This window comes from Pongo abelii, chromosome 16 (genome assembly GCF_028885655.2).
Source record: "Pongo abelii isolate AG06213 chromosome 16, NHGRI_mPonAbe1-v2.0_pri, whole genome shotgun sequence".
NCBI classification, from domain to species: Eukaryota; Metazoa; Chordata; class Mammalia; order Primates; family Hominidae; genus Pongo; species Pongo abelii.
Genome location: NC_072001.2, coordinates 77,663,101 through 77,687,405, shown reverse-complemented (window position 1 = coordinate 77,687,405; position 24,305 = coordinate 77,663,101). Strand labels below are relative to the sequence as shown.

The window sequence follows — 24,305 nt, the reverse complement described above, 5'->3', positions numbered from 1 at the left end:
GGCTCCGCCTCCTGGCGCTAGGGTCTGCCTGCGGCCGGGCGCTGGCTCAGTCTCGGCTGATTGCCGCTGTCGCTCCCGGGGCCACGGGATGACGCCTCCTCCGCCCGGACGTGCCGCCCCCAGCGCACCGCGCTCCCGCGTCCCTGGCCCGCCGGCTCGGTTGGGGCTCCCGCTGCGGCTGCTGCTGCTGCTCTGGGCGGCCGCCGCCTCCGCCCAAGGCCACCTAAGGAGCGGACCCCGCATCTTCGCCGTCTGGAAAGGTAGGCGGCGCCGCGCGGCCGGTCGGGCGCGGGATCAGACGCTGCGCGGGGCGGGTGCGGAGTGTGCTGCACCCGGAGGGAGTGCGTGCGCGCGGCTCTGCGGGTCCCGGGCTGTCCCCGCGCTGTCCCTGCGTGGAGCGTGTGGGTTTGGGTGAGTGTGTGTGAGTGTGCGCGCTGGCACACCAGAGCCGGCTGTAACGCTGCGGCGAGCGAGCGGCGGGGGCCGGAGCCCCGGCTAAGTCGCACCAAGTCCCTGGCAGCCGGGAGCCGCAACGCCCGGGCGCCAGGGGAGGGGGCGGGCCCCTCTCTCGGCCCCGAGCCACTCTGGGTCCTCTGGCTCGGGGGCTTCGGCGCAGGACCTTTCCCCGCCCGGGACCCCAACCCGGCTACCCTCCTCTTGAGCTGCGGGCTCTGCTGGCGCGCGGGGCGCAGGCTGGGCCGGCGAGGGGGGCGCGGACCCCTTGCCGCCGCCGCCGCGCTTCGGCAGCGGGAACAAAGACCCCGCCGCCTGCCCCCGCCCCCGCCCCGGCCCGGAGCTCGGGCCAGGCAAGGGGGTGGGCACCCTGCGGCGAGGCGGCGGGACATGGTGCGGTGCCGGGGCTTGGGGTACCAGGGCGCTGCCTCTGCAATACCGGGACCGGCCGCTCCCCCCTTGCCCGCACGTGGCAGTTGTCACCAGAAATCGGCTCCAGCGTTGGGGGGCAGTGCCCGTTGGGTGGGGCACAGCCGTTGGGACCCCCAGGCGGTGGATCTAGGGCGGGGGTGCAGCCTTTAGGCCAGGGTAGATATGAGAACCTGGGGGACTGGAGTCTCCCCCAGGGCACCTCAGTTTAGACCCTGTACTATGGGACAGAAAGCCGGCTAGGCGGGGGTTTGAGGCTTTCTGCCGCGAGGAACTGATCTCCCCTCCCCTGCATTGCACACAAATGCCTCCCCGCCCCCAGGCCAACTCGGCTCTGTCCCCAAATTTGGCGTGTCTGCGGCCCCCCTGTCGTGATGGTGGGGGACTCGCAGTGGGGGCTGGGGGAACTGGTCGGGTCTGGCCCCACCGGGAGCCTTTTGATGCCTTTGGCAGTTTGCAGGGATTGCGGGAGTCTGAGCATTATCTGGGGCAGGTATTATTAGCAGAGGGGAAAAAAAACCATACACAAAACGAGTGGCCCGAACTGCCGCAGTAGCTGAGGGAATGTGACTTGCCCAAGGTCACTGAGCAGTGTGGGAGCTCAGGTGCAGGCAGGGGCTCTGATCTGGCACAGGACCAGTCCAGGTTCTGGGTTAGGGAGGGGAGAAGGATTTAGGTGGTTCAGCGACCATGAATGAGGTGCTCTGGGGACCAGCTCGGCCACCCAGCCTGAGGCGCTCCTGGAGGAAGCCGAGCAGTGCTGCTAGAGCTCTGGCCGCCTGTGCATGGAGGAGGCCTGCACACCCCTCTGCCATCCCAGCTCCAGCCCAAGCTTCCTTTGCCCTCCCAGCAGCTTTGCCTTCCCTCAGTCCCCTTGGCTGTCTTGGACATCATAGCGTGTGGGCACTCTGGAGGGGACAAATGGCCATGTCTGAGTGTTCTGGAATCTTTCCCTCCATCAAACCCCTTGCATTTTGGCTCTGTTTGCCTGTCCCACAGTCTTCCCATGACCCCCCACCCCCACCCCACTTAATGCACACCCACTTCTTAGCACTTAATGCATACATCCCATCCTGGGCACTTAGTTCCCACCCTGAGGCTATTTAAAGCTGCTTTCAGTCCTCTTATCCACTTTTCGAAGCTCCCAGCCTAGCTCCATGGCCTACCCCCACTGCCCGCAGTTCACTGCTGTAGCCACACTGGCTGTGTCCTCTGCTTAGTAATGCACTGTTGAGCCCCGCTGGCTGGGGTCTGCCAACCGTTCACCAGTCTTGTCCAACGACAGTCTGTGGTCTCCTTCACCAGTGCCAGGTGCCCCACTGGCCAGACAGGCCCTGCCATTCACCTGCCCCCACCCCCAGGGCCACCAGCTGGTGATGGTGTGCCCGACTGACAGCTGCCTCCTGTCTCCTGTGGGGTGACACATGGCAATCGGACAGGAATGGGCTTGGGTAGGACAAACCCAGGAATAGGGTAAGAGGGGGTCTTGCTGGAAGCCTAGAGCTCTGTCTACCAGTGGTGGGTGGGAGTATGGTGGTATCCAGGAATGACAAAATCAGGGATGGTGGTGGTTCTGGAGCCATTTCTCTATGAGGCATAGATGGGGGTTTTAGTTTTGAGTCAGGACAGCTGTGGGGACTGGAATAGGTATGGAAAGTTCTTTATTTTCTGCTGCTTGGATCCCCAAGTTCTAGAGAAATATTAAAGCAGGGAACTCTGAGAGGGCCCAGCCTGCACTGATCAGGGAGGTTGCTGCCTCTGCAGCTTGATGAAAGTCCGGCACAGTGTAGCTCAGGCCAGGGAGAGAGATGGGCCATCATGTACCTGCTGGGTGTCCTTGAGCTCCACACTTGTCTTTGACCCTTAGAGCTTGCCAGAGCAAGAAAGGCTGTAGGGGTTGTCCCCCAAGAGCTGTCACTGACACATGGGCCAGTCAAGGATGTGCATGTGTGGTCCTGATCTTCCTGCAAGCAGTAACTGGAAGGGAGTAGATTGCAGGTGAAGGCTGGGGCTTAGCAGGGGGTTGGCATGCCTTTGTAAGCTGTGCACCCCTCTTCCATTTTATCAGTGGTTGGAGGAGCTAAAGAAGGCTTGGAACCCCAAGGTCAGAGGTGAACCAGCCTGTCCATGGGGAAACAGAGCCCACATCCCCAGTCTCAACCTGCCCAGCTGGTTCTGCCCTCCCTCGCTTTTGTCCAATGAAACAACGGGTTGTTATTGTTGACTTGGTGGCTGCTGGGGAGCCATTCTGGGGCTGCTCCTCAGGGCAGGAGGTTGTTGTTACCTCCTCCAGGGGATGAGGTCACATCTGGGGCTCCCCAAGCATCAGCATTTCCAGTGGAAATCCTTGCCCCCTTGGGGACTTAGATGTGTTCATCACCTTCAAGGTGAACTCCCTCTGCAGAGTCTCATGGTGGGGGGGCAATTCCCCGGAGGAGAGGGGGAGTTTCCTAAGCTGAGAGAGATGCTTGGTGAGGTCACCAGGAGCTTCCTACCAAGCTCTGTGACCTCTCTGTCCTGGACAGTGAAGATTCTGAGAGCAGGTCCGGTTGAATGGACGCTGGCACAGGTCCAAGGATGACCACGGTATAGGGGAGAGAGCTGGGAGGTCGGGAGCCTGGTTCAGGCTGTGACCTAATTTGCTCTGTGACTCTGGCCAAGTCTTTGCCTTTTACTGAACCCCAGTTTCCCCAAATGCCCAAAGAGGGTAGGGGAGGGGGCTCATCCTTTTCTGAGATTTAATGTCTTAGGATTTCTGTCTCTCTGGGATGGGAGGGGCTGGGCAGAGTCTGTGGTGGCCTGTTTAAATCTTAGATTTCGAGAAATCTGGAGGAGAAATTGAAACCTGGGAAGTCAGGGGAAACCCTTAAGTTCGCGTTCTTTCCTATCTTTTTCTCTCGTGGGCCAAAGGCTGAGGATCATTTGGAGGAAATGGATCATTAGCTTGTGCCCTCAAGGGTGGACATATTCATTCAGCAAACATTTGCCAGGGCCAACCTTGTGCTGGTCTTGGAGCTGAGCTTGGGGATCTGGTGATGAGGAACAACATGATTCCGTGCCCTTGTAGACTTCTCAGTGTAGATGTACATGGGCAGATAAACCTGCAGGTACAACAGAATGTGTAACAGAGAGCAGCTATGGGCACTGAGGAGATGCCTAACCCAATTTTCCAAATCAGGGAGGGCTTCCTGGAAGAGGTAGCAAGCTGAAATGGCAGGAGGAGGAGCCAGCTGGGGGAGGGAAGGAACAAGAGGAAGCACCCCACTTAGTAGGATTTTAAACCCAAGAACTTACATTTAGGACCACAGAGAGGAGAGAAGCCATGTGAGGGGCCCCCATGTGAAGAGGCGTTGAGTCAGCCTGGGCCTGGGGGCTCCCGAAAAGTTTGAAACTTGTCCAGCTGGGCATAGGTGAGGGGATACCTGTCATCCTATGGCTGGCGCAGCAGTGGGGAGGAAGGCTGCACCCACTGGAGAAGGGCCGTGGCAGTCAGGGAAGGCCTCTTGAGTGCTGGCAAGGCCATAGCCCCATCACAGCTCCCTGGTGGGAGGCTGGGTCTGGGTCCAGGGAGACCACGGCTTTCCCCATTGACTCCTGACCGCAGGACAGTCTCCAGGTGAGAAGGTCTGTCCCTCAGCTCTGTCTTCTCTTGCTCTTCCTCTGCGGAGATGGAAGGAACATGGAGGTGGCGGGGTGGGAGTGGCATGGATAGGTCACTGTCTGGGCTGAGGGTGGGGCCCTGGGGAAAGCAGGGAAAGCTGGGCTCTGTTTTTTGAGGAGGGCCAAGCAAGGTGGGATGTGAAGCTCAGTCCGGGGGCAGGTCTGGCAGCCCTCAAGGGGCAGTAGCTGGAGTAGATGGGCCACTAGCTGACGGTCTGTCCACCCCCAGCTTCACACGGCTCTGTCACAAGAGACTGACTGCACTTCCCCTGCTTTGGTCGGCAGCTCTGGACTGAAAAGTTTCCACTTCTCTTGATTTCCTTTTTTGGCCCAGCGTGGCTGCCCCAGGAGCCTTCCTTCGTCCATGGTTGGGGGAGGAAGGGGCCCTTAACCTGTCCTGCCTTCAGAAGAGCCAGGGTTCCATACCCTTGCAGGGAGGGCCAGCCACCAGGTGTATGGCCAGCTGTCCTGTCCTCAGGGAACCAGGCAGGCCAGAAAGAGAGCTGGGGGATGGAGGGCCACGGCGCCTTGTTGGGCCCTGCCTCCTCAGAGGACAGAGTTCCCCCTTCCCTTGCCAGCCAGGCCTCGAGGGACTGTCCCCTCTCTGCCCCGAATGGTATGGGGTGGCTCTCCAAGCCCTTTGCTCTCCCTGGCCCTGGCCTTGCCATCTCTCCAGAACTGTGCCCAGCCTCCCGGAAGACCTCTGTCCTTATGCTGCACCCCATCCGGAACACACGGCACACAGCTGCCGCCTTCCCCAGGCCCTGCATGGTGGCCTGGCCCCACTGCCTCCTAGACTCCCACAGTTCTTCCCTCACTGCTCCCTGGCTCCCCCACTCCTCTCTGCACCCCACTCACCCTCCTCCTCCTTTCTGCCCAGAAAGGAGGCTGCTGGTTCTTTCTCAGTTTCTCTGAGGAACCTTCTTGGATGACCCCAACCCACACAGCCTGACAGCGCGAGCTTAGGATGTCAGGAAAGAAATGTCAGAGATTAGCTGGGCCAGCCAAACATTCCACAGATGGGGAAACTGAGGCTCAGAGATGACAGGGACTGGCCCAAGGTCACCCAACGAGACAGGCAGAGCTGGGACCGGGGCTGAGTCTTCTGAGCCTGCTTCTGCCCCAGCTCTCAGCCTGTTTCCAGCTTTCTGTCTGCCATCATACTCTGTCCCAGGCTGGGGGCCCCTTGAGTGCCTTTCCTCCTCTGCTAGCTCAGCTGGGCCCAGACTCTTCCTGCCCCAGTGCTGTCTGTTCCCAGGAGCCGCACCAGCCATGAGTGCCCTCTCTTCAGGACCTTGGATTCGGACCAGCTCCATATACCTCTTCTGGTCTTTCCTCAGGTGGGCTGGGCCTTGGGTCCCAAGGACAGGTTGATCTGTGTCCCAGCTCGGGCTAATCAGGTTTTAACTGTCATGACAGCCTGGGATTAGGCTGATCCTGCCATACCTTCTGCACCCCATGCTTCTAGCCAGAGGCTTGGGCTCTGTGCCAGCACCCCCGGGTGACCCCTCATCATGGAGGGCAGCCAGCCTAGGTCTGTGTTCAGCTCCTCTGGGGGAGAGGCAGGAAGAGAAGCCCTGGGTTTGCCCTTGGGGAGCCCCCACATTCCTGGAGAGGTGGGTCTTCTGCCTGTGAAGTAGGGTGGACCCCTGGGGAGGTCAGGAATGACCTGCAGATGTAGCCTAGGACTGTGACAAGGAGGTGAGAACAGGAAAGGTCAGTGTGGGATGGTGCAATCAAGGAAGACTTCGTGGGAGAGGAGGAGGAGCCAGGCTAGAGCTAGGAGCAGGGGCATAGGGTGGGGGCAGAGTGCAGAATAGACAGCTATTCATATTGTTGTTTGTACAGAGTCTAACGCCTGTAATCCCAGCACTTTGGGAGGCCAAGGCAGGCGGATCATTTGAGGTCAGGAGTTTGAGACCAGCCTGGCCAACATGGTGAAACCCCATCTCTACTAAAAATACAAAAAAATTAGCTGGGTGTGGTGGCACACGCCTGTAATCCCAGCTACTTGGGAGGCTGAGGCAGGAGCTCTGGCCCAGCCTGTCGAGGAAGGAAGGTCACTGTGATGACTTCCTTGGACATCCTGGACACACGTGATCCTTCTGCCTTGGTCTCCCGAAGTGCTGGGATAACAGGCATGAGCCATGGCACCCGGCCCCACAGAGTACTTTATGTTCTGAGCAGAGATCTCAGGAGACTTGTCTTCCTAATCAGTCACTCAGGACCAGGGCCCCACGCCGCACCTCGAGAAGATTCCTGCCCCACTGTGGTAACTTAGGATCTTTAAGATGGAGAGCACCTCTTCCATGATTGAGAGACAGGTGGAAATAAAGATTTTGTTACTAGCAGGTCTTGAGGGATACCTGGTGTACCTGAAGCCACACACAGGTGGAGGTCAGGGAGCACGTGCAGGGTGGGGGGATCCATGGGCCAGCATCTTTATGGGGTCCAAGGTGTTATTCCAACAAGTTTTCCACAGGGAGTTTGTTTTGTTGTTGTTGTTTTGAGATGGAGTCTCGCTCTATCACCCAGGCTGGAGTGCAGTGGCGCGGTCTCAGCTCACTACCACCTCTGCCTCCTGGGTTCAAGCGATTCTTCTGCCTCAGCCTCCCAAGTAGCTGGGAGTACAGGCGCTCACCACCATGTCTGGCTAATTTTTTTGTATTTTTGGTAGAGACAGGGTTTCACCATGTTGGCCAGGCTGGTCTCGAACTCCTCACCTCAAATGATCTGCCCACCTCAGCCTCCCAAAGCGCCAGGATTACAGGCGTGACCCACCGTGCCTGGCCTCCACAGGGAGTTTTAATTGGTGGGTTTACAGCAAGCAGTCACGAGTTCCAGGAGGTCATGTTGTGACTGAGACAAGGTCACTGGCCTATCTGCACAGTCCATGCAGGCTGTGGGACAAGGTCAGCGGGACCAGTCAAGTGGGCTGTATGTAGCCATCCCACAGGGAAGCAGTCACCAGGAGATGACTGTCTACGGTAGATATCTGGATTGAGCACATGGAGGAACTGGGAGGAGGTGGGGAGCTGGAAACGGTGTCAAGGTTGACTGAGCCCTGCTTCTGGTGTGAGAAAACCCAGCTTATATTCAAAACGGATGCCAGGGCAACATCAAAGCATAGGAATTCACTACATTCACCTGGGCCTGCACACCTGTGCTCACTGGCACACACTCTTCAGGGTGTTACGGGCAGAGGTCAGGACTTCATTGGCCAAGTAGCCTCTAATTAGGCCTCACCCTCTGTAGGCTTTGGTCTCCTCATCTGTCGGGGAAGGGCTGGCCTTGGAAGCCTCCAAGGGCCCATCTCTGGAATACAATGTTATAAGCACAGATTCTGGAGTCAGCTTGCCTGAGTATGAACCTCTGCTCCATCTCTTACTAGCTGTGTAATGCTGGGTAAGTTACTCAGCTTCTCTGTGTCTCATGGTCCTCATCTGCAGAATGGGGATAATAGAAGAACCTACTTCATGAGAGTCCAGTGATGATTAAATGAGTTAATATATCTAAAAATCATTTGGAATAGTGCTTGGCACATAGTAAATGCGATGGAAGGGTTGGGTGGTAGGGGCATCATCATCATCGTCATCATCTTCCTCCTCCTCCTCTGGCATCTCTGGTTTCTGATGGAATGCAGCCCTGGCAGCCCAGCCCCTGCCAGTTCTCCCTAATGGGCTTTGCTGGCTGGCTGCCCTTGCTCAGTCTCCCCTGCTGGTTCAGGCTAAGGCTAAGACTGGGGAACCTTCTGTTTCTCAACAGTCTTCCACCTGCCTCCCTCCCTCCACTTGGGGTGGTGTAGCCATTCTCCGCCCTCTCCCCGACCCCTGTCCTGGCTCTGGGCCCAAGGGCAGGCCCTGCACCGCTACCCATTGTCTGCTTTGAAGGAGCCACCAGCTGACTTTGGCCCCACTCTGGGGCTTTTGGAACCTGCTGGGCTGGAGAACAGCCAGAAGGTAGATAGGACATGATGTTTGTCCTGGGCTTCCGGCCTTCCCTGGGCGTGGGCTCAGGGCCTCTTACCCACTCCAGCTGGGCCTCAGTGCCAGCCTTCCTACCCTGAGTCCCTGAATCCTGCTCAGCACAGCCCCTCACCAAGGGACTTGCTTTCCACACTGTCCCTTCTCCCCAGGACTTTGCCCCAGACAGTCTCCCCAATAGCCAAACCTTTTTGTGGTCCTTTGAGCACAGTGGTCCCGTGGGGAGAGCATCCAGACCTTGGTGGCTTGGAAGGGCATTCGTTTTCCTGTTTGTAAAACGGCAATACAGATTGTCCTGCCTTCTTTGCAGGGTGGCTGGAGGTTTGGTGGGCCGGTCAGTGGAAGCAGATGAGAATGTCAGTTTCTTCTGCTGCCTCCACTTCCAGAAAACTGACTTCTCTGGCACTCAGAGAGTCACACTTTCCCAAAAAGACCCATGGACTTAATCCTGATTGTTTTGTGATTTGTTTCAAGAATCCTGGTGGATCATAAAACCCAGGCCCAAACAAGTACCAGCACCCACCCCGACTCGCACCCAGCTAATCCACAGGGAGCAAAATGAACCCAGGAAGTCCCAGCCCCAGTCACCATCACAGCCAGCCAGCTGTCCAGCCACCAAAGAGATAATGCGGCTTCTTGGAGCCAGGGCTGAGCCACACATGAGATATACTCGCCTCCCACCCACAGCTGACCTTGGTGGGTGGGAGGATGCTCCCCTTTGGCCCAGCACACAGCTCGCTCTTCTCATAGCTCATAAAGAAGTTAGACTTCTCACTCCTCCATGAGCTGAGTGCTGTCTTGAGGCCCCACCACCTGCCCCAGCACACAGGCTCTGCCCCTGCCAGGCAACTAGCTAATCTAGAACCTAACCCTGCCTGAGAGTTGCCAGGACCCACCTGCAACCATGACCTATCCTTAGCACCAAGCCGGTGCCACCCTGGAAACCAGGCTTCTCACACCCTCTTCCTGGCCATATCAGGAGAGACAGAAACATTTGTTCATGTACTCCCACCCCTAGTGGAAGGGTTTCCTCTACCACTCTGACATGCACGGCACCTACACTTCCACCATTAGTCACTCCTTTGGATTTAAGGCTTTGATCACTAAAGGCCCCTGGGAGATCAGGGCCTCACCTGGAAGGTGGGTGGGCGGGTGATTCCCTTTAGTTATCAGGTTAGTGACTCGGCACCTAGTGAGCAAGAGAGGGAAGGATAGAGTAGGGATGATTCAGGGAAGTAGGGAGAGGCTGAATATACAGCTTTTTGCAAATCAGAGGCTCTCCAGGAAGCCCAGGATGTGATCCTGGAGAGAAGCAGCTGGGTAATGGGTACTGGAAACTTGGAGCTTCCCTCGCTCTGTGTCCTTGAGCCGGTGGTACAGCCTCTCTGGCCTCTGTGTCCTTCAGTTCAATGACTGTTTAGATCCTCTCCCTTCCACCTTGACATGTGGATGTGGGATTCCAAAGGGTGGAGAGGCTGCAGGCTAATTCCGGGGCATCACGTGGGCCTTCCGTCTACTCTCTTTTCCAGGCACATAGTTGAGTGAGGGTGTGAGGTAGGCCTGGCAGTGCAGGGGTGGGGGCACAACTGTGGGAGGAGGATCCTGCCGGATGTGCTGGCTCTCCAACCTGAGGTCGGCCTGCTTTCTGCTCTTTGGCCTGGGGCCTCTCTGACTGCCTGACTTAGGCATTCTCTGTGGGGGTGCCCACATTCCTGCCATTTTCAGAGCCTGACTCTCTGCCCACTTTCAAAAGGCTCCTTGAGGTTACATTCAAGGCCCACTGGGTCAGTGGGTCAGGTTGCAAGGCTGGCTTTGCCAGACCAGAGCATGGGACCCAGCCCCTTCACGGACAACAACACCTCCCACTCTGCCCTCCCCTGGAGCTGCACTCCTCTTTCACAAACAAGAGTATGGGGACAGCGGGCCAGACGGTGACAGCACCAGAGTGAATGAGAAGAGGAAGCGTGCTCCACCAGGCAGGCCTGAGTTAGGAAATGCATGCCAGAGGCCCAGACTTGCCACAGTCGGTCAGCTGCTGGGGTGGTGATCGAGGGTAGGGTCCCTAAGGAGTCAGGCCCCATTCTTTCCAATGGGATCAGAGCCCTGTGAGCACCCGGCCCTGGGGCTGTGTCTGGTGGAGGTTATCTCCTACAACCCAGCCATCCTTGCAGCCCTTCTGTCTGGCTGGAGCTGGGCCTTGCTGGCCCTGCCACCATGAGAAATGGGACTCAGGGGAACTATGGAGTCCGGCTGGGTACGGGGCAGCCTGAATGTGCTTTCTTGGTCCAGCACAAGTGAGGACTGGCTCAGAATCACATGGGGCGGGAGGTGGGTTGTCTTGTTCTGGACTGCCTCTGGGCTATGCCCTCCCCATGTGTCCCTAGCCCCCTCCCCTACCTGAACCCCTGGTTATTCTGGGAGCTTTTAGCTACCACTTAGTCAGCCACTAATGCGTCAGGCTGGGGAGTGAGGGGGGAGACACGGTGCCAGACGGTGCTCCTTTTAGACAAGCAGGATGGGAAGCAGGGGGAGCCGGGAGGTGGGGGACGCCAGAGGATGGGGAGGCATTTTCCACTCCTGGCCCTGCTTGTAGAGTTCAGGCAGCAGGGGAGAGTGGTGGGCAGTGGGTCAGTGTGTCCTTGGACAGGCTGCGTCTTCCCTCCCCCATCACACGTGGGCCTCAGCTCACCTTCCCGATTATTCTCTCATTAGGACTCTGCCAGGCTGCAGCGCATGGCCTCTGTCCTCCGTACAGCCACCTTCCCCACCTTTGCTCAGGTTGTGTCCTCTGCCTGGCTTTCCCTCCCGGCCTGTTCTGGGCCCATCCAGCTTTTATCTACCTCACCTCTCCCTTTGGGTTCATAAAGCATCACAAAGAAAATGTTCAGGGATATGACACATACTCCCTTGGCCTGGCCTTTTTAGGGGCAGCCCCTGGCCTCGCTCAGCCCCTGCCTGGGCAGAGACTCGAGGCCGGCCCTGACGGCTTGGTGCTGCCTTCACTTCCAGGCAGCCCTCCTGCCCCTGAGCCCCCAGCCCCCGCTCCTGCCAACCTGAACAAAGCTTCCTTTCATGTATTCATCGAGCTGCTGCTGCTCGACACTTCCCGGGCACAATCAGGCCTTTTGAGGGCCTCGGGCGGTGCGGGAGCCCAGGCTGGGGCTGGGGTGGAGAATGGGCCAAGGCCTTGTCCTGGGGCTGAGCTGGTGTCATTCCCTCTAGCCCATACGCATCACCAAGAACAGAGCTGGGAGGGGCAGGAACCTGGGGGTCATGGGAGGCCGTGGTCCTGGGCTCCTGTTCGTTTTCCTGCAAAATGGGACGAACAGTCCCTGCTTCCTCCACCCTAGCCGTTGTGGCTAGGGTTTGAAGGGAACTGGGCTCAGGCTTGCAGATCCGCATGGGATTGTCCGGGCCCTAGTGCCGCAGCTCCTACCTAGGGACCAGCAGCCCTCACCCTTCCTTCATGTCTTCAGCAGATACTTTGTGGGCAGCCCTGGGGTCCATGCTAAGACAGTTTTGCCGCTGTGGAAGCTTTCTGTGGTGTGGCTGTCTGACCCCTCAGATGTATTCCCAGGGTATGGCCAGGCCTCCCCCTCAGACCTTGCTCTCCAGGACCCAGTCATGCCTCTGCCATCAGGCTCGACTCCCTAGGGCAGGACTGTTTTCCTCTTCTCTTCAACAGCCCTGCAATTCCTAGACCAGGGCGCCCCCCCCAGAGTCCTGTCTGGTGCCTCTTTTCCCTTGAGTAGTTGTACATTGGCCTTGCTGGCCCCCTCGGAGACCTGGGCCTGTGGCCTTGGTGCAGGAGTGGGGCTAAGGGGACTGATGGAGGTGGCTAGCACAGTCTGACGGCTGGGACTTTTCTGCTTTGACTCCCAGGGGCTATGGATCTCAGGTCCTAGCCCAGCATCTCTAGATGCAAACACGCACCTTTTCCTGGCTGCCAGGCTGGCTATCGGTGGATGGGAGGGGAGCAGGAGGGGAGATGGGGCTGCAGACTGTCTGGATCCCTGGCTGGGCCATAGGGGATGGTGGCTGCAGCTTGCGCTGCGGGTGGAAGGGGAGTTATGGGAGCGGAGTCAGGAAGACCGTGTCTGTGACCCCAGCACTCTAATTTTATCCCAGAAAGGGAGAGGGAGCAGGGCAGCACCCAAGACCTGCCAGCTCTCCCTCCCTCCCTCCCACCGAAGTGCCAGTACCTCTCAGCCCTTGCTCTGCACATCTGGGGCCTACAGGGAGGGAGGCTTGGGGGCTAGGGAGGGCTGATATCCCCGGAGCTGTTCAGTTGGGCTGTTTGTGATATGCAGCAGGAGAGCCATGCCACCCAAGGACAGTGAGCTCAGCACTTCTCTCTGTAGCCTGCCATGCTCCTGAGAACTGATACTCCAGCCTGGGACAAGCTAATCTGTCCTGCCTGCTGGTGTGACCTTGGCATGTCTCACAGGGCACCTCAGCATTCTCCTCTGCACCGTGTGCCAGACCACAGAAGAGGTGAAGAAGGCTCACTTCCGGGGGTGACCTGGCCATGAGGGGATGTTTCTTAAAGATGTGGTGGCACAGTGTGTGGTCCAGCTGCTCCTTGCCCCTGTTAAATGCAGAATCAATAGGGATGGCTCCAATGGGAATAAGAGGGATCGGGGGCAGAGTTGAGGAAATGGTAGTTCTTTTTGGTCAGAGCTGGAGCTTGAGTGTCACTGCCAAGCTGGCTGCCCCAGAGTTTCCTGCAGCTGAAAAAACAGTGGTCAGACCCAGTTCCTGGGTGAGGCCCCAGGCTGGTCAGAGGTGGGAAGATGCTGGGTGTGGCTGATTGCTGGGGGCACAACCACAGGCCATCCAATCCCTATAATTTACTCCTGCAACCAGGACAACCTCAGCAGTGTCACTGGAGATGAGACACCTCCCCAGAGGCAGTGGCTGCAGTCAGTTTCTGTTTTGGGGAAAATTTTCCCAGTCAGCCCTTCTGCTGAAAGGCCCAGGCTGTGCTCTGTGAAGGTCCTCCTGTCCCAGAGTTGCTGGGGAGGAAGAGCTGATCTTCACCCCCCCGGAGAGCTAGCATCCTCATGGGTGAAACCAGGCCAGAGTGGGCCATGGAGCAGAGTCCAGCTTGGTAGGCAGGAGTGTAGGCTCTGGTTCAGGATCTGCTACTGCCCTGCTTCCGTGTGCCCTTGGGCTGCCCCTCCCTTGGCCTCTGTTTTCCCATCTGTGAAATGGGAGGGAGTAGATGTGGAGATTCCTTTCCTCATCTAGTCTAGTGCTCACTAAGGGGCTGGGGATGGGCCAGGAGGGGTTGGAGAGGGATTCCTGAAGGAGGAGAAGGGGTTCTGAGCATTGTGATTCCTGGGAACCTGGACTCCAAGTGGGGGTGCTTGAAGGCCCTGCTGCCTGCTGAAAGGCCCGGGGTTGGGGGACGCTGCTTGCTTTGGCTTAGGGCAGCAGAGAGCCTCCCAGAGCATGGCCAAGGAGCCCTGGTCCTCCTGCCGGAGCCCAGCCCTCAAAAGTGCGTGCCAGAGGAAGGGATCTGTTCCCCCAAGAGGTCCCTAAATCCTTCCCCACTCTGAGGTCACACATACTGTGAAGGAAGGAGAGGCTGCCACACTAGGGGAGGGGCTGTGTTGTGGGTGAGGACAGCTGGTTGCTGGAGCCCGTCGGAGGATCTCTTACTTCTCCTGTCCTTGGCTCTCTGAGTCTGGGTGCCACCCCAGCCCAGAGCTTGTCTGAGGCCCTGCCAGGACCCTGAGCACCAAGCACTGGTTGTCAAGCAGGTTCCGGTGTGCCATGTGGAGGGGACCCAGAGTCTTCTCTCTTAGGACCTGGCTTCAATGTTTCTACTAATTGTCTCCTCCTCAGGCCATGTAGGGCAGGACCGGGTGGACTTTGGCCAGACTGAGCCGCACACGGTGCTTTTCCATGAGCCAGGCAGCTCCTCCGTGTGGGTGGGAGGACGCGGCAAGGTCTACCTCTTTGACTTCCCCGAGGGCAAGAACGCATCTGTGCGCACGGTGAGCCTCTCTCTTCCCCCAACACCCCCCTACCCTCTTATCTCCCCTCTGGCCATGCCAAGGGTCCTCAGGGAATCCGAGGGAGCTGGCATCTCTTCCTAAACTGCCCCCACCTCCGTATCCTATAAATGGCTCCTGGGGGAGGCTCCCTAAAGGTAGTCCAGATTGGAGTGGGGAGCTGGGGCGGTGTGGAGAAAAGCAGGAGCTAATGGGCCTGGCCAGCTGGGCAGTGCTGCTGCGGAAAGCCCAGGCTGGAAGCTGGGCCCCAGAGCCCATGGCTGGTCTTCTGAACCCTCTGGGCCTCAGCTCTGGATATGAGACCCTGTTTGACCTCAGGTAGATCACTCACCCTCTCAGAGCCCCAGTTGCTCATCTGTCAGATGAGAATAATGGTTGCTTCCTTTGGGGCTTATTCTGAGGCTGTGTGGAAAGCATTTCAGGGGTATCTCACCCCTGGCAGAGTGAACTAATGCTTCTCCCCTTCCCCCAGGTGAACATCGGCTCCACAAAGGGGTCCTGTCTGGATAAGCGGGTGAGTGGGGGAGGGAGTATGGAGGGGTCTGAGCCACTCGGTAAAGGGAGAGGAGACCCTGAGGGTCTAAGGAAGGAAGCATGGCCCTGCCCCGCGAGTCCCAGACTGATGGGGAGACGTGGTCCTCTGTGCTTAGGGGATGGCGTCAGCTGCACCCACTCTGGGCTGTCCTGGGAGGCTGTCACCTATGCTCAGCCCTTTTGACACCTTCTTCCCTGATCCTGGGGGTCCTACCGCTAGGCCTGCCAGGGCCTTCCAGCAACCAATTTCTCTCCTCCCTTCTCTCTTCCCTGGGCAGGACTGTGAGAACTACATCACTCTCCTGGAGAGGCGGAGTGAGGGGCTGCTGGCCTGTGGCACCAACGCCCGGCACCCCAGCTGCTGGAACCTGGTGAGAAGGCTGCTCCCCATGTGCCTGATCAGCTCACCTTCTACTGGGTGGGCTTCTGCCCTTCGTGGTGGGAAGATGGCGAGACTCCAATGCTGGCCTTGCCCTGGGAGGATGGGGCCCCTGGCCGAGAAACTGGCCGTCATGGGAGGCAGTGGCTGTGGGATTATGTGGCCATCTGACCCTCTGGATCTCCCACAGGTGAATGGCACTGTGGTGCCGCTTGGTGAGATGAGAGGCTATGCCCCCTTCAGCCCGGACGAGAACTCCCTGGTTCTGTTTGAAGGTAGGGCAGTGCTGGAGCAGGCGCCCCAGGGGGATGCTTCTGAACTGGGCTGGGAGAGGAGTGGTCAGCTCTTTGTCCAGTGCCTGGAGGAGGGACTTCCAGGAACTGCCTGCCCTTACTCATTTCTCCCTCCCACTGACCCCAGGGGACGAGGTATATTCCACCATCCGGAAGCAGGAATACAATGGGAAGATCCCTCGGTTCCGCCGCATCCGGGGCGAGAGTGAGCTGTACACCAGTGATACTGTCATGCAGAGTGAGTCAGGCTCCGGCTGGGCCGAGGGTGGACAAGGGGGTGTGAGCACCTAAGGTGGCAGATGGGATCCTGATGTTTCTGGGAGGGCTCCCTGACGGCTGTTGGGGCCATGCAGGAAAGCAGGACCTTGGTATAGGCCTGAGAAGTTAGGGTTGGCTGGGAGCAGAGGAACAGACAAGGTGTAGCAGTGGGATGGGCCCAGCGCTCTTCAGGAACACAAACAGAGGGAGCCCCAGACCCAGCGCAGGGTCCCCAGGAGCCAAAGTTTATCCTCTGCTGAGTTCACGTGGAGGCAGCCCCCAACTCCCTCCTCATTAGGGCTCTGCCAATTGGGCAGAAGTGACATAGGGGCCCCTAGGGACCTTCCCTCAGTCCCCAAGCATGAAGTCATCGCTCCTGGGCCGATGACATCTTTGTAGGAAGAGGGCAAAACAGGTGTGGGGTGGAGGTGCAGGGCCTAGGGCCCCTTGGGGTGTTGGACCTGATGTTCTGAGTCCTATTCCAGATCTGATTTGCCGTGGTTTGTGCAGACCCGAAGGAGGGAGGAGAGTGTGCATGGTTGGGATGGTCTCCCGAGCAAGCTTCCCAGCCTTACGCCCACTCGCCTCTGTCCCTGGCAGACCCACAGTTCATCAAAGCCACCATCGTGCACCAAGACCAGGCTTACGATGACAAGATCTACTACTTCTTCCGAGAGGACAATCCTGACAAGAATCCCGAGGCTCCTCTCAATGTGTCCCGTGTGGCCCAGCTGTGCAGGGTGAGCAGGGGCGTGAGGGCTGCTGGCTACATGTCTGTGCATGAATAGGCCTGAGTGAGGGTGAGTTCTGTGTGTCCGTGTGCATGTAGAAGTTGTGTGGATGTATGAGTGGGTCTGTGTCAGGGACTATGGGAGCAGCTGTGTGTGCATGGAGCGTCATGTGTCTGTGTGTGGGTAAAGGTAGCTGAGCTCCTGTGTACGTATGATGGCATGTGAGCATGTGTGAGTATGATGGTGTGTGTGTGTGTGTGTGTGTGTGTGTTTTGCCTGTGTGAATGTGCTGTGCCACGTGTGTGGGTGTGTGAGTCAGTAAATGTGTGTCTGAGTCCGTCTGCCCTGTGGGGACCTGGCACTCTCACCTGCCCTGACCCTGGGCACCGCTGGCCCTGGGCTCTGGATCAGCCAGGCCTGCTTGCTGGAGTCTCATCTGGAGACCTGCCTGCTGGAGTCTCATCTGGAGACCTGCCCTGAGTCCTGGGGCACCCCCGGCAGGTCCTGGCCCCTCACAGCCTGCCTTCCTCCTCTGGGCCCAGGTGCTGATATTGCTGGCAGTGGTTTCCTGGGGTGTGTGGGGAAGCCTGGGCAGGTGCTGAGGGACCTCTTCTCCCCTCTACCCTTCCAGGGGGACCAGGGTGGGGAAAGTTCACTGTCAGTCTCCAAGTGGAACACTTTTCTGAAAGCCATGCTGGTATGCAGTGACGCTGCCACCAACAAGAACTTCAACAGGCTGCAAGACGTCTTCCTGCTCCCTGACCCCAGCGGCCAGTGGAGGGACACCAGGGTCTATGGTGTTTTCTCCAACCCCTGGTGAGTGGCCCTTGTCCTGGGGCCGGGGCTGGCATTGGTTCAGTGTCCAGTAGGGACAGGAGGCCTTGGGCCCTGCTGAGTGCCTGCCTGGTGTGGCACGAGCAGGGGCTGCAGGCTCAAGAGGCTGGGCTGTTGCTGGGTGTGGGGTGGGGGGACAGCCAGTGCGATGTGTGTACTGTTGTGTGAGTGAGTCTGCACTCATGGGTGTGTGTGCATGCCCTATATGCACACTCATGACTGCACTTGTGCCTGTGTGTCCCACCACCTGCGTGTGCCCAGAGTGGACACTGGGCCCAGGAGGAAGCTGCTGAAGCATCTCTCGGGGAGCTGGGTGCTATTACACCTGCTCAGGCACTGCCTGAGCCCGATAATTCACACTTCTTAATCACTCTCATTGATTGAAAACACGGCAGGCAAAAGTGTTGGGTGTGTGTGGGGAGAGTTAGGGATAGAGTGGAGGAAGCCAAGACCCTGCTCTGTGGCCCAGGCTGGGAAGGGGTTGGGGGTCTGGCCTCCTGGGGCATCAGCATCCCACAGCCTGTGCCCAGGGAGGGCTAGAGAACTGCTCAGCCTATGTTGGGGTTCCTCCTGCCTTGGGGTTGGGTAGAGCAGATGGCCTCTAGACTCAGTGATTCTGTAACAGGACACAAGGTTGTGGTTTTAGATTGCAGCACAAAGAAATTAGGCTGAACTCCTCTCCTTCCTTCTCTCCATCCCTCCCCATTTTCAGTGGTGTTTGGCAACTCAGTGCCAGGCACAGGGCTGGCCTGGGTGAGTGGAGGTGGATGGGTGGGTTCTGGGCCCCCCATTGAGCTGGTCTCCATGTCACTGCAGGAACTACTCAGCTGTCTGCGTGTATTCCCTCGGTGACATTGACAAGGTCTTCCGCACCTCCTCACTCAAGGGCTACCACTCAAGCCTTCCCAACCCACGGCCTGGCAAGGTGAGCGTGACACCAGCCGTGGCCCAGGCCCAGCCCTCCTTCTGCCTCACCTCCCACCACCCCACTGACCTGGGCCTGCTCTCCTTGCCCAGTGCCTCCCAGACCAGCAGCCGATACCCACAGAGACCTTCCAGGTGGCTGACCGTCACCCAGAGGTGGCGCAGAGGGTGGAGCCCATGGGGCCTCTGAAGACGCCATTGTTCCACTCTAAATACCACTACCAGAAAGTGGCCGTCCACCGCATGCAAGCCAGCCACGGGGAGACCTTTCATGTGCTTTACCTAACTACAGGTGAGAAGCTACCCTGGGACCCTCAGTTTGCTTTGTAAAAATGGGCATGAAAGGTGTAAGGAATAATGTAGTTAACATCTGGTTGGATCTTTACATGTGGAAGGAATAATTCAGTGACTAGAGTTGTCAGGGGTTAATGTGTGTGGGTGTGGAAGAGTCAGGCAGGGAGAGCTTCCTGGAGGAGGTAGGGGCAAGAGGGAAAGGGGGATGGGAGAAAAGCAAGCATTGGGTTTGGAGGCGGAAATCTGGAGAGTCTGAGCAAAGCCAGGTGCATCTTTGGTCCAGATGTCTGACTCAGGGAAGAAGATGGTAGGAAGAGACGTGGCAAATGAGGAGGAGGGGCCTGAACCACAGGGATCCTGGCCTCTGCCAGGCAGAATGAGGGAGTCAGGTCCTGCGCCTGTCTTTGGGATTGTGCAGGTGAGAGGAAACATTTGAGGAGTTGGTGGGGCACAAATTAGGCAAGAGGAAGGAGTTCCAGGGGGCAGAGGCTTTGCCATCTCACAGAGGACAGGGGCAGCCTCTCCTCTTCCCTGGAGTAGGCCCTGCTGGGCGAAGCTGGGTGGAATGCCCTGGGAGATGCTCCTGCATTCTGGAAAGCCACAGGACACGGAGGAGCCAGTCCTGAGTTGGGTTTGTGGCAGCTTCCCATGCCAGCTGCCTTCCTTGAGACTGGAAAGGGCCTCTAGCACCCCTGGGGCCATTCAGTTCAGGCCCAGGCGCCCAACCTCAGTTGTTCACATTCCCCATGTGATCTCCTGTTGCTGCTTCACCTTGGAACTATCTCGGCTTTGGTGACCTTGTAGGAAACTAGAACCCCAGCACCATGGTTTGGCTCCTGGAAGCCTTGGGGAGAGGAATTTCCCACAGGGCAGAGCCTGGGTCCTGATTCCCTGCCTCTTTACTCCCTATTCATCCCGGCTACACCCTTGGGCCCCCGTCCTTGCTCGGCAACAGTAGTGGCTGGCACAGCTGTTGTGGTCAGCCAGGGATGGCAGGGCACTGGGGAGCAGGAGAGGAGAGGTCACACAGTGCAGGACTGGGAGCAGGAGCTAGGACAAGGAAGGCTGGACTTGGGCCATGGATTCCCTTCCTGCAGACTTGGGAGGTGAGCACACTTGAGTGATTAGAGAAGGTGTCTTGGTTCTCTCCAAGGGCCGTGCAGGAGGCACCGTTTTGGAGCCTGCATCATTCATATTGGGGCTAGATTAAAAAATAGAACTTTCTGAGTCCTCTGCAGAGAATGGGAGGCTCTCACAACTGGGAGAAGTATTGGCTCTTTTCCTGAGAATTTTGCCAAGGGGATGCTGTTACTGGGGCTGGTTTGGAAGGAGGTATAGGGCAGTATGTCTGTGAAGGCGGTGGCTGGGGTGGGGGCTTATCAGGCCCAAGGAGCATCTGGCCACATCTCAGAGTCCACAGATGAGGATCACGGATGTGTAGAGGAAACATCCTAGGCAGGCGATCATCTGACTGTTTTTTTGGGGCAGGTGATGCCCTGGGAAATTGGGAGGGAGGGAGAGAGGGAGGTAGGCTATTCTAGAAACTGGGACAGCAGGTGAGGTAGGATTGGGAGGACCAGGGGTCAGGGTGCCCATTGGTCCCTCATTGTGAACGGAGAGAGCATTGGTCTAGGAGGCAGGCAGCTCGCTTATAAGACCTTGGGAACTCTTGATTTAGAATCCAAGATCCTTTTTAGATCTAAGATTTTATAAAATTAAGATATTCCCTAAGATCAAATGCAACGTGGAGTCCTGAATTGGATCCTAGAACAGAAGAAGGACATTTGTGGAAAAACTAGTGAAATCCAAATAAAGTCTGTAGTTTTGTTAATAGTAATGCACCAATGTCAGTTGCCTAGTTGTGACAAATATACCGTGGTTATGTAAGATGGTAACATTAGGGGGAACTGGAGAAGGGTAGATTGGAGCTCTCTGTACTATCTTTGCAACTTTTCTGGGCATCTAAAATTACTCCAAAATAAAAAAATGTATTTAAAGTAAATATATTCCCTAAGAGTCCAGGAGGCAGGGGAGTTGTAGAAGCAGCTAAATGGTTGGGCTCTGACAGATTTGAGTTCCAACTTGGTCTCTGCTGCTTGCCAGCTGTGTGACCTTGAGCAAGTGGCTTAGCCTTTCTGAGCCTGATTTCCTTATCTGTGGAGTGAGGAAGATGACAGCCACCTCGCAGGGCTGTGGAGGGTTAAACGAGGTGATGCATGGACAGCAGCCGTACTGTCCTTGCTGGTGTGGGGCTCCTGCTTCTGTTCTTCCCGTGCAGCCTTGGGAATGTTGGAGGCCGTATCCAGGGACCCGTGGACCTCCCGGGATGGCCTCTCTGGACCAGCCTTGGAAGGTTCCAGGCTGCCCTTAGGCTCCCACATTCCTCCCCAGTCACGCTCTCCTCGCCCTGCCCACACCAGTCCTGTGACCCTCGCCTGAGCTGTGACTTCCCACCCCTCCCCGGCCTAGAGGGAGGCTGCCCGGCCCCGCAGTGGGACTCCCGCCCACTGACCCTCTGCCCACCACACACAGACAGGGGCACTATCCACAAGGTGGTGGAGCCTGGGGAGCAGGAGCACAGCTTTGTCTTCAACATCATGGAGATCCAGCCCTTCCGCCGTGCGGCTGCCATCCAAACCATGTCGCTGGATGCTGAGCGGGTGAGCCTTCCCCCACTGCATCCCATGGGCTATGCAGTGACCGCAGCTGAGGACAGGGCTCCTTTGCATGTGATTTGTGTGTTCTTTTAAGAGCTTCTAGGCCTTAGGGCCTGGACGTTTAGGACTGAGTGTGGGGTGGGGCCCGGGCCTGACCCAGTCCTGCTGTCCTTCCAGAGGAAGCTGTATGTGAGCTCCCAGTGGGAGGTGAGCCAGGTGCCCCTGGACCTGTGTGAGGTCTATGGCGGGGGCTGCCACGGTTGCCTCATGTCCCGAGACCCCTACTGCGGCTGGGACCATGGCCGCTGCGTCTCCATCTACAGCTCCGAACGGTACGTTGGCCGGGATCCCTCGTCCCTGGGAGAAGGTGGGTGTGGGAGAGGGGGAGGTGTTGTCGGGCTGGAGGGGGTGGCGGTACTGGGCCTTTCTGGTGGGACCCTCCTCTCTGCTGGAACTGCACTGGGGTAACGACAGGAAAGCCAGGTCTGCAGCCTTGTATCTGCTGATCCTCTTTCGTCCTTCCCACTCCAGGTCAGTGCTGCAATCCATTAATCCAGCCGAGCCACACAAGGAGTGTCCCAACCCCAAACCAGGTACCTGATCTGGCCCTGCTGGCGGCTGTGGCCCAGTGAGTGGGGTACTGCCCTGCCCTGATTGTCCTGGTCTGAGGGAGACATGGCCTTGTCCTGTGGGCCCCAGGCACGTGGGGCAGGATACAGTCCTGCAGAGGGAGCCCTCTTGGTGGGGTGAGCGAGACGGGAGAACAAAGGAGGAAGCTGAGGGCTGGGTTCCCCACGTTCATTCAGAAGCCTTGTCCTGGGATCCCAGTCCGTGGGGAGGACACATCCTCCCCTGGGAGCTCTTGGTCCCTCCTCACGGCTGCTTCCCCCCTGCCTCCCCAGACAAGGCCCCACTGCAGAAGGTTTCCCTGGCCCCAAACTCTCGCTACTACCTGAGCTGCCCCATGGAATCCCGCCACGCCACCTACTCATGGCGCCACAAGGAGAACGTGGAGCAGAGCTGCGAACCTGGTCACCAGAGCCCCAACTGCATCCTGTTCATCGAGAACCTCACGGCGCAGCAGTACGGCCACTACTTCTGCGAGGCCCAGGAGGGCTCCTACTTCCGTGAGGCTCAGCACTGGCAGCTGCTGCCCGAGGACGGCATCATGGCTGAGCACCTGCTGGGCCATGCCTGTGCCCTGGCCGCCTCCCTCTGGCTGGGGGTGCTGCCTACACTCACTCTTGTTTTGCTGGTCCACTAGGGCCTCCCGAGGCTGGGCATGCCTCAGGCTTCTGCAGCCCAGGGCACTAGAACGTCTCACACTCAGAGCCGGCTGGCCCGGGAGCTCCTTGCCTGCCACTTCTTCCAGGGGACAGGATAACCCAGTGGAGGATGCCAGGCCTGGAGACGTCCAGCCGCGGGCGGCTGCTGGGCCCCAGGTGGTGCATGGACGGTGAGGGGCTGAGAATGAGGGCACCGACTGTGAAGCTGGGGCATCGATGACCCAAGACTTTATCTTCTGGAAAATATTTTTCAGACTCCTCAAACTTGACTAAATGCAGTGATGCTCCCGGCCCACGAGCCCATGGGTCGGGGAGTGGGTTTGGATAGGAGAGCTGGGACCCCATCTCTGGACCCTGGGGCTGAGGCCTGAGTCCTTGTGGACTCTTGGTACCCACATTGCCTCCTTCCCCTCCCTGTCTCATGGCTGGATGGCTGGTGTTCCTGAAGACCCAGGGCTACCCTCTGTCCAGCCCTGTCCTCTGCAGCTCCCTCTCTGGTCCTGGGTCCCACAGGACAGCCGCCTTGCATGTTTATTGAAGGATGTTTGCTTTCCGGACGGAAGGACGGAAAAAGCTCTATTTTTATGTTAGGCTTATTTCATGTATAGCTACTTCCGACTGCATCTGTATGAAAATACCAAAACTACATGCGGGGGGTGGGAAAGGGAGGGGCTGGGAAGGGATGGGTTGGGGAGGGGGGTGATCCCAGTCTGAGGCTCCCGGGGATGAGATAAGAGTCTGGAGACGGGCATGGGTTCTTGGAGAGTGGCATGAGCTGGCTCTGCCCTGGGAGCCCGGTCTGAGGGGGACGTTGTTGGAGCCCCCGGTGTTGGGGGTGGTTATGGGAGGGGGTGGGGTGAGGGAAACAAGGGAGAATGAAGGAGAAAACTGAGCCCTAGTTTCACCGTGTTCATTTAGAAGGACGAGCCGGGTCCTCAGGGGGAGGTTCCAGGACTCTGCCCTTGGCGTTGAGGGTTGGGGGGCGGGGGGCCTCCTCCCTTCCTCTCAGCCCCCTTCCCCAGGGGCTGTGCTTCCATGCTCCTAGCCTCCCACCTTCGCTCAGGACATGTTATAACTTAGGCTAAACTGTGAAAATTCCAGTGGGGATGGCCTGGGCCGAGCTCTCCAGGCAGGCGGCCCTGCCCCCAGCCCTGTCCATCCATTTCAGGGGGGAGCTGGGTCCTTCTCCAGCTGTGTCTGGCCACCCAGGGCAGGGGCTGGGGCCAGCGGCCTTCCAGCTTTGGCCCCTGCACCTCTTCTCAATGCACTTTAATAATGTAACATATTACTAATAAACAAGCTATTTATTTACCTGCGCCTGTTCCTTGCCTGCAAAGCTGTCCTGGTCAGGGGGTGTTGGTGGGGGCTCCTGTTTATTACTCGCCACCCCCTGGCTGCATGAGCATCACATGCATTCTTTCATGTCCTGGTTAGGGCCCAGGAGCCGGCTCAGCAGGGCTGTAGCTAGTGAGAGGCAGGAATGGGGACCTGAACCCACGACTCCTCAGCAGTGTGCTGTTTGCCCGAGCCTTGATCCCAGAGCCCCGATAGCACATGCACCCCTTTTCCC

General features: G+C 58.1%; 1 protein-coding gene across 1 annotated transcript; it reads left to right on the top strand.

The window, feature by feature from the left end:
• Positions 1 to 24,046, top strand: SEMA7A (semaphorin 7A (JohnMiltonHagen blood group)). Its single transcript, XM_002825657.5, has 14 exons — positions 1 to 260; positions 14,376 to 14,527; positions 15,018 to 15,059; positions 15,358 to 15,450; positions 15,649 to 15,733; positions 15,879 to 15,989; positions 16,610 to 16,749; positions 17,372 to 17,556; positions 18,391 to 18,499; positions 18,592 to 18,790; positions 21,325 to 21,452; positions 21,627 to 21,781; positions 21,981 to 22,042; positions 22,352 to 24,046. The coding sequence occupies exons 1-14, from the start codon at positions 89 to 91 to the stop codon at positions 22,711 to 22,713; spliced, it is 1,995 nt and encodes a 664-aa protein (XP_002825703.3). The 5' UTR covers positions 1 to 88; the 3' UTR covers positions 22,714 to 24,046.
• Positions 24,047 to 24,305: the final 259 nt, after the last annotated feature.

What these genes read in the sequence shown, in the direction of transcription:
- SEMA7A (XM_002825657.5), top strand. Translation starts at nt 89, where the DNA reads ATGACGCCTCCTCCGCCCGGACGTGCCGCCCCCAGCGCACCGCGCTCC. An exon ending in GGTGTTTTCTCCAACCCCTG is followed by an intron (nt 17,557 to 18,390) that starts GTGAGTGGCCCT and finishes ATGTCACTGCAG; the next exon opens with GAACTACTCAGCTGTCTGCG. An exon ending in TGTGCTTTACCTAACTACAG is followed by an intron (nt 18,791 to 21,324) that starts GTGAGAAGCTAC and finishes CACCACACACAG; the next exon opens with ACAGGGGCACTATCCACAAG.